At 30.7% G+C, this 8,953-nt stretch overlaps 1 protein-coding gene across 1 annotated transcript; it reads left to right on the forward strand.

Annotated features, from left to right (window-relative positions):
* The first annotated feature begins 4,275 nt into the window (after positions 1-4,275).
* LOC128201872 (uncharacterized transmembrane protein DDB_G0289901-like) lies at positions 4,276-8,506 on the forward strand. The gene is made up of 3 exons (XM_052900160.1): positions 4,276-4,323; positions 7,051-7,126; positions 7,428-8,506. Exons 1-3 carry the CDS (start codon positions 4,321-4,323, stop codon positions 7,820-7,822), a joined length of 474 nt encoding a protein of 157 aa, XP_052756120.1. The 5' UTR covers positions 4,276-4,320; the 3' UTR covers positions 7,823-8,506.
* Positions 8,507-8,953: the final 447 nt, after the last annotated feature.

Here is an 8,953-nt window from a genome sequence, read left to right on the forward strand (position 1 = left end):
AAAAAAGAAAAAAAACTATTTAAAAATGCTTGTAAATAAGTCTATTTGAATAAAAAATATTTGAATTTGAATTTCATGTTTCGAATTGTTACCAATTTCTTTAAAAGAATGTTTCTATGAAACTTACAACAAAAAAATTTATTACCTACTTAAGTTCTTTTGAAATAGACTATAAATACTACTTGCAATACGATCTCGTATAAGGCATGTGAAAGCGGGTAGTTTAGCATAATGCCGTAAACGGGTCGCGTTTTGAAAACAATTTTGGAAACAAGACGTTTACGATTCTTAAGTTCAATTATTTGAAAGGATTATTAAGTCTGCCATTTATACTTTCTTATTACACTTTCTATTAAAGTTTAATAAATAAATTACACCATTATTTGTCAAGGATATTTGGATATAATACGAAATTATTACTGTTATACACTAATTATTCCTCTATTGATTTGCCATTTTTTAATCAGCATGGTTATTATAAAATAAAAAAATACAAAAGAAAGTAAAATTCGTATGTTTTATAGAGATAAGTTTCGTAAAAAGATCTGTATATACAAATAGTGAATCTCGTTCTTTTTTAAATGTGTAAATGATATTAAAACACAATAAAGAAACAATTGTCGTGTGGTCTTGGTACTCACCTTCCTTTTCTGTTGGTGTCGTAATAAGCGGCTAAGAGAACTTAACGAGAGAAGGTCAGCAGTTTCACTCTTAAAACATCATCAAAGGCTAACTGCGGTTGCCAACTCACCTGTCAAGCGTGGCAACTACTGACAAATCCCCTCTTCACGGGGAAAGCCTACGTTTAGCAGTGCACAATTAACGGTTAACACGAAGAAAGAAATAATAGTAGAAAAGGTAACGCATAAGAGATACCATAAGCGTCACAGTACGAGTATATTCTATAATGTCCATAGTGCTATCCATAGCTATAGCCGACTGCTATCACTTTTCATCAGATAGATCGTTAGCTTGTTTATTACTCTAAATATCATAAAAATGAATACTCATTTTTTCTCTCACTGTATTAGACTGTCTAGAAGAGATATTTTTCAGAGAGAAGCCCATCCGTGATAACCACTTTTTAAACCAATAGCTGTGTATTTTTTTACAAGTTTAATAAAGAATACAAATATATAATTAATTTTATTCCTTTAAAAAAATTAAGTCAAACAGATAAGAAAATAAAATGTTACATCTCTATCACTAAAGTTAACTTGTCGGTGGACAGCGCAGCTTGCTCGTTTTACACCGGCGAACTCTTGAATACACTTTTATTTACTATTACTCTAGCTAAGTATACTGTTGTCCCCAAGGAATATTTGTTTAAAAGCTTACATTGTAATCGTTTAGGAACAAGTTCCTAGTTTTTACAAGTTTATATAAAATGTTCATTCATGTTCAAATGTTCATGTGACGTTAGGAACATTATTTTAAATACCAACAGATCTGACTTTGTCTTCACCTATCGACATTCATTCATAACAAGCGTATGGATACATACTAATTGATAGCGCAAGTAAAGCTGCACATTAAATTTTTATCATTTATTTTTTAGTTTAGTATTATTATATAATTACTTCGTTTTTTCCAACATGTACCTAATTAAATTTAAAAAAATATTTATTATTGAAATATAATTCTTTTATAATTTTGTCTCCAAATTGGAATAGGTTAAAAACACTGTGGTATTTTTAGTAAATGTCTCTTTTATTAAATAATACGAGCTTCACTCTCACTGTCTTCATGTAAAAGTTTTAAGTGTCGATGTTATTATAAGTATACTATTTCAATCAAAATACTTGTTGCAAAACATGTCGCAAACATAAGTTTTGAGGTGACAAGTAATTTAACGGAATCGTGGTGTTATAAGATTATTAATATGTAATAGCAGCTTATTTATTGTATAAAAATAAATATGTGAAATTGGTTAGTACCGATATTGGGGACTACACAGGTGAACCCTTTTCTGTTTATATGTAAAATATGATTATTAGGTATATAGTATATTATATATACGTAGATATTTACATTTATGTAGGCGAATATTGTATTCATAAGCTTTCCCACTACATTCTATACAAAACACGTGTTAGACCCTCATCTTGTAAATCCTTAACGAGTATCTATTTGGATAAAGGACTTATGATCTTGTTGTATGTTCACCTAGCTGTAACCCTTGTCCTTTCGATTTCTTCAAGAACATTTTATCAAGCTGACCTGGCAAACGTCGTTTTGGCCCTACCGCCACCTACCGGGTCCATTTTTTATTAGCGAGATAACCAAACAATACATATTTACAAAATTTCATTAAAATGTGAAATCGTTAAATGGCAAATTAACATCATGACATGAGATTTTTATATATTAAGATATAATTTACGTAATAGAATTTGTTTAATCATATCTTAGTTTCATCAATTATAATAATAAAAATAATATCTAGTTAGATGATTAGAATTATTTTGTTTAATTCCGCTACCATTAGTATGTGTGCAACTGCCAACATTCGAAGATTGACTACTATTAGTATTACTAAAAGATTTACAACCTTCCATATTAGCCATCATCATCTTCGACCGCTATTCAGTTCACGCATGTTTTGCGACATGTGTTTCACTTCTAAACAAGACTGGTAAATTAATAGATTGCTGGTCGGAGCCTAGTGTTAACTGCGTATGTCATTTCATCAGCCAAATTAAAATAAACTAATTTTTTTTCCACAGGGCAGTAACTAGACCTTAAGAAGTTTAAAGTAGAGCAAAATAACTTTTTGGTAGGGCAGAAGCCATTTCGTTTTCCTTTTATGACAGTTTTAAACCGTCTTTCGGGTAGATCCATGGCCTATTTTGACAGTTTATTATAAAACCTTAACGTTAAAGTAAAATTTCCTAGGAACGAATTTTCAATCGATACAATAGCAAAATCATAGCCGTAGCTGGGGGAGAGGGAAGAGCATTGTAGAGCAATGTCCTACTTTAAAAGGCCCAATGCCTTCCCTTAAAATGAAACCCCCTAAGAAAATTACCCAGATTTGTTTTTTCAGAAGTCAGGCAGAAGTCATAAAAGTTAAGTGACTTCGACGTTAACGTTTTATAATAAACTGTCAAAATAGGCCATGGATCTACCCGAAAGACGTTTTAAAACTGTCATAAAAGGAAAATGATGACCCTAAACTTTAAAGAGGCCCACTACGAGATAGACGCATATGTTAATGATAAAAATACTTGGCCAAAGGAAAATTAAATTAAATTATAAATAGATTGAATTTCTATAAATGCAGAGTAATTGCTGACATTATTTATTTATTAAAATATTTCTAGTATTTTAATAATTACAAATTCTTTGAAAATTGGCAATAAACTGTTGAAATCATTAATGGCATTTTAATTAGGTATGTAAACGTGTGTGGGTATCCTATACTACTACAATACTATCACAATTAATTTAATATCGATATTTTTGACGTAATGTTTAGACTAGTGGCGGCATGTCATGTCATGGCATGGAATAACTACATAGGACGGATAAAAGAAACACTAGGTGTCATGTCGTATAGGGAGGTCAAGGATATGGCCTGGGATAGAGCTGGCTGGAAGAAGATGCATGAATTAGTTGTACCGACAAGAGGAAACTCTTAAATGAAAAGAAGACTGTTATATGGATTTCTGTAAAAAAAAATGTGAATCTTTTTTCTTGTCAACTCAACCTTTAAAAAAAATCTCCGCTGAAATTATCTCCGCTAATTCTAAACTGGGCAGTAGATTCATAATAAATTAATATTTTAAAATGTTTATAATTAAATATGTCTGAATATTTTTATATATATATATATATATATATATATATATATATATATATATATATATATATATATAGTTAACGCGTCAGCTGAGACTGATCTGGATTTGATTATTGAATACATGAAAAAAACTGACAATACATCAAAAGTATATTATTGGACTGCTCATCTGCTAAGATTCCAAGATGACTGTAATACCTAATATCATAGTATAACAAAGTACCAACATAAGTAAACTATGACAAGAACAGAACAATGTCAGCTAAATTAGGTCCGTTTAGGTAGGATATTCCAAAATAACGTCCAAAAAAGCTTTCCGTGTCCTCAGTGTTAATAGGCCCATATTAGCTTAATAATGGGATAAGCGTGACACAGAGACGTAAGTCATTACTCTTTACTATTGTGGTGTCATCCATTCCTATGAATAAAAACTCCTTGAAATGGAACTGCAGTGAGTATATATAGTAAACGATCCGATACAGTGTGAGTAGTCAAACACAGAACGGAGATCATTAATAATGGTATGTATTTTTCATGTTATTTTCATAAAATTACCAAACAACTAAAGTAGCCATATTGCATATTGCAAAAAGGAAATCATTTAAATATTTTGCATGCAACTTAAAGTGGCAAATAAACTGATAGTGCACCTGATAGAAAGAGATAACCATTGCCTACAGATATGAGAAGCATAACGCAGATCACAGAATACACAGTGACGCCTGTGGGATCTATATGCATTGCCTTTGCTAAAGACGCTGTATTGTCTCTGTATACTGTAATTTCATTATATATACAAAATATTTTATTTTTGGTATTACAAAGAAAGTATTTGAATATGTATATTAGTTACGCTTGCCTATTACCCATTACAAGCTCAGTTTGGAACAAGATGGCGTATATAATATGTATTATGTCCAGTAATATTTATTTGTTTATTAATTTTATTATAGCTTGTTGTCCTTTATGAAACTTAGAGGCCGACTCGCACGAAAAATAATATAGAAATATCTTATTAAAGTTTTCTGGCAGATCGCCAAAATGTTTCAATGGGTTTTCCCCATCGAATCTTAACAGTTTAGGTGTCGTTGAAAAGATATCTACTCGAGATAATATTCTACTTATCAGTTTTTGTCATTAGGCAGTTATAGATGCTATCTATACTTTTAAATATCTACAAAGGTGTCGAAATATTGGAAAAGTTTTCCTCCCCTTCTTAATGTTACTGTTTTTCTAGCAGGTACTTATAATATGTACCAACTAGGTTCTATCCGTGACTTTTTACGCGTGGATTTTGGAAGTAGGAAAACCAATGAATAGACCACTTCTATGTATATGACATATCAAAATAAAACGTACACCAGATTTTATGTTCGCTCTTCAGGAATACAACTATAAAATTGTAGCAAATTTAGTGTAGTCATTTTTACGTGATGACGTAACATATATATAAATAGGCAATAATCCTAACAAAATATAGCTTTGGCTTCTTTATGAGAAGAGTATGTAAGAACTGAGAAAAGAAATGTATGTAAGAGTTCTTACATACATTTTTCTTAAATATCTTCTATGTATAGATATAGCTTAGTTGTAATTTTATTATATGTAGCAATTATGTATGTTTAAATTTTGTCGTGACATGAATTATGTTCTAGCTTTTTAAATAAATAGTATAAATAAATTAAAAAATATATTAAATAGGCGTCACATAAATATGTCGTCGCAAAACATTATTTTTAACCGACTTCAAAAGATTCTCTGCTAAATAGAATGGTTAAAACTTGACCATATTTTCAACCAACTCAGAAAAGGAAGATTTTCTTAACTGGTTTGTGTTTTTTTTTATTTGTTACCTCATAACTGTCAATCGTAAACCGATTTGAAAAATTCTTTTTTTTATCTGAATGGACATGCTTACAGATTGATCTCATAGAAATTTTATTAAAATCAATCTTTCATTATTCTTTATTATTATAACGGCTGGGTTTTTCGTGATTTTGTCATACGCCGGCAGACATGTAGGTTCTATTTAGCTGCAAAGATTTTTCATCGTATTAAGACCCGATCCTGTATTTAAAATAAAAAATTAATGATGAGGTGTTAAATTGATAAACAGGTACATTGTTATTTGCATTAATGAATACACATATAGCAAGGTACAATAACATATGAACAAGTATACAGGAAAATACATTTAGACATAAGTCGCAGTTAAAATATAAGTAACATATATGAACAATATGTGAAAATCGAAAGGAAAACCACTTATTTTCAGTTACTATGTAAAGAAAAGTGCAACAAAACCGTCATGTTTGTCTATAAAAACAATGTATTATTAACATAATATAAATGATAAAGTGAATATATTAAATTTGCAGTCAATAAACAATAAGTGTAAATAATAATATTATAAAGAAAATCGTTAAATAAAATTATAGTAGTTATTGGCGTGATCACTACAAAAAAAAACTGTAATCTCCTATTTTTCTTATTATATCAGCCACTGCTGAAAACAGGCCTCCCCCATAAAGGAGGTTTTGCCAGTAGTTGCACGCTTGGTAGGCAGGTTAGCAACCGCTTGGCGTTGGTGATGTTTTAAGAGGGACGTCCATTCTATGCAGGGAGTACATGGAATTATATCCTATTAATCCTAATAATATTATAAAAGCATTTCCGAGGGTGGATGAATATTGGTTACTATTTCACGTTAAAACTACTGAATGGATTTTCCATAAAATTTAGTACACGGGTTGGTTATATTTAGCATATGGGGTAGCTTATAAAACCGGGATTGCTATTTGTAAATATAGAAATAGCCGAAAGAAGTGCAGTATTTCAATTTAGAATACGGAATCGTGTGTCTACTATTAACTTCGAACCATACAATTCTTTGATCTGCAAAGGAAAATCGCAGCTGCAAACTTCACAAAGTTAATATGAAACAAATATAAAGCATATCTATTAAAAAAAAAAAAAATATGAAAATCTGTACAGAATTGTCAACGTGATTGAGTAACATGTAACACAAAAATAGAATTCGGACGTATCGAGTAAGTTTTTGTTTTAGAAGCCACTATATTATGAAAATATGCCTGTAAAAACTCATTTTGATTAATATATGTATGTCTTAGCTATAAAAGAGTTCTTTATGCTATGAAAGGAACTTTTGTGAACATTTAAATAATTTTAGGTTAATTTCTAGAACATTAACATTTTATTTATTATATAATATTGTTTTATAACAACAGTTGCGGTACCTGATTCCCTTAATAGCCTGTCTGGTCACATCAGGAGCCTTTACTGGCAGACAAATTCGATCTCCAGGTAATTTAATTAGTTTTATATTATTTATATTAGATTTTTATATTATTTGTTATTTATTTATTAAGAGCGGTTGTTACTGATGAAAGAAATGTCGGATTTATCTTTCAATTTTCAAAAACAAACTTAATATTTTTGTTCGATTACTTAAAAGTACTCTGATAACAAGAAAGTTGCATATAAATTTCTAACTGAAATTTTTGCGTTTACTTTTTCTTCTGAATTTTTAAATAATTTTTACTATCAAAATAAATATTACAGTTAATCTTAATGTTATTCACATGGTAATTTTCATCTTTGTCAGGTGGTAGTGGATGGCAAAGAAGTAGCAGTTTCGGTGGCCTGCCTTCGGTTGGAGCGGCACGTTCTTCTCAAAATGGGTGGGCCGGCTCCAGTTCCAATTTCGGCCGTTCAGCTGGCTACGGAAGCTCAGGATGGCGCGGGACGATTGCAAGAAGTGGTGGCTTTCCTTCAAGCAATGGATGGATTTCAAATGGATATAATTCAAGGAACGCATTCGACGGTAGTGGTTATAGTTCAGGAGGAGGATACGACAGTGGTTACGGTGCAAGCGACAGCTGGGGATCCGGAGGCTATAGCTCAGGTTGGGACAGTCCAAGCTACAGGACATCCAATGGTTGGGGTGGTTTAGATTCTAATTTCCGATCGAATAATGGCTGGCAATCCTCAGGGTGGTAAAACATTTCAAAACTTAACCTATTTCGAATATCTTTTTTAACCTTCCATCAAAAATACAAACTAATTAATTTATGAGAATTAAAACGGAACCCAATCGTAGTATTACTAAATAATTTCTCGCATTTTTGCATAAAAGAGGACTGAAACATGAAAATATCTAAATAAATATTAAATAAATTGTAAATGCAAGAATTGCTCTGTAAATGAGATATTATTCAGTTGGCAGTTTTTGGTTTTTTGAGTGCAAATGTAGTTAGTATTATTGATCGAAGATTTCAACTATGTATATTAGGAGACTTCCTTTGGCTGTATAAACAATGTAAATAAAATAAAAAACATATTATTTTCTTGTTTGCAACTAACACTTGGTATTAATTTGTGAGATCCATTGCAGGTGCATTTTAATTGAAGTTTGTTTTGTATTACGTTGGTACATTGAAAGGGCGTTGTTTGAATGCTTCAATTTGATGCATTAAAATAAATTACGAATACCATGTAGCAGTAAAGTAAGCATTTTTCTGCAAATATTTATGAAATAGTTCGGATGTTTATTAAATTTAAACAGCTGGAGAGATGGGTGAATGGAATTTGGTATAGAAAATATTTTTTATTTTAACATATTGATAGTGAAGTTCTAACAGTGTGTAAGTCAAAATTTTTTACCATAATAAACCCTACCGGATTAGCGACTCTATTGTTAGCAATATATGTTATCAGGTCTCACTTGTACACAATGTAGCTGACATTATGAATCAGAAATAAATATTATAAGTGAGCATATCTAAATTTACCTTATAACTAAATCACTGTCACTACTAAACTAATTTGATGATAGAACACAACATTTTTTGATAAATTTCATCTAGGTACTTTTAATTGACATTTAATTGTAGTTAGCATTATTACACATAATTTAGGATCAAAAATTGATACGCACTCTACATGTTGCATACAATCATATTTCATATCTGTGGTTGAATATACATACCATGACTGATCCGCTAGTAGGCAATAGTCAAATTTAAAGTCGAATTAAGGCAACTAAAATCCTAAATTACACTTTCCTAATCTCTTCCAGCTCGGCTTATAGCAAATTAACTACAAACCGTACTAAGTCGAGCTTTACTTTGC

This window comes from Galleria mellonella, unplaced genomic scaffold (genome assembly GCF_026898425.1).
Source record: "Galleria mellonella isolate WM207_F2 unplaced genomic scaffold, CSIRO_AGI_GalMel_v1 utg64, whole genome shotgun sequence".
NCBI classification, from domain to species: domain Eukaryota; kingdom Metazoa; phylum Arthropoda; class Insecta; order Lepidoptera; family Pyralidae; genus Galleria; species Galleria mellonella.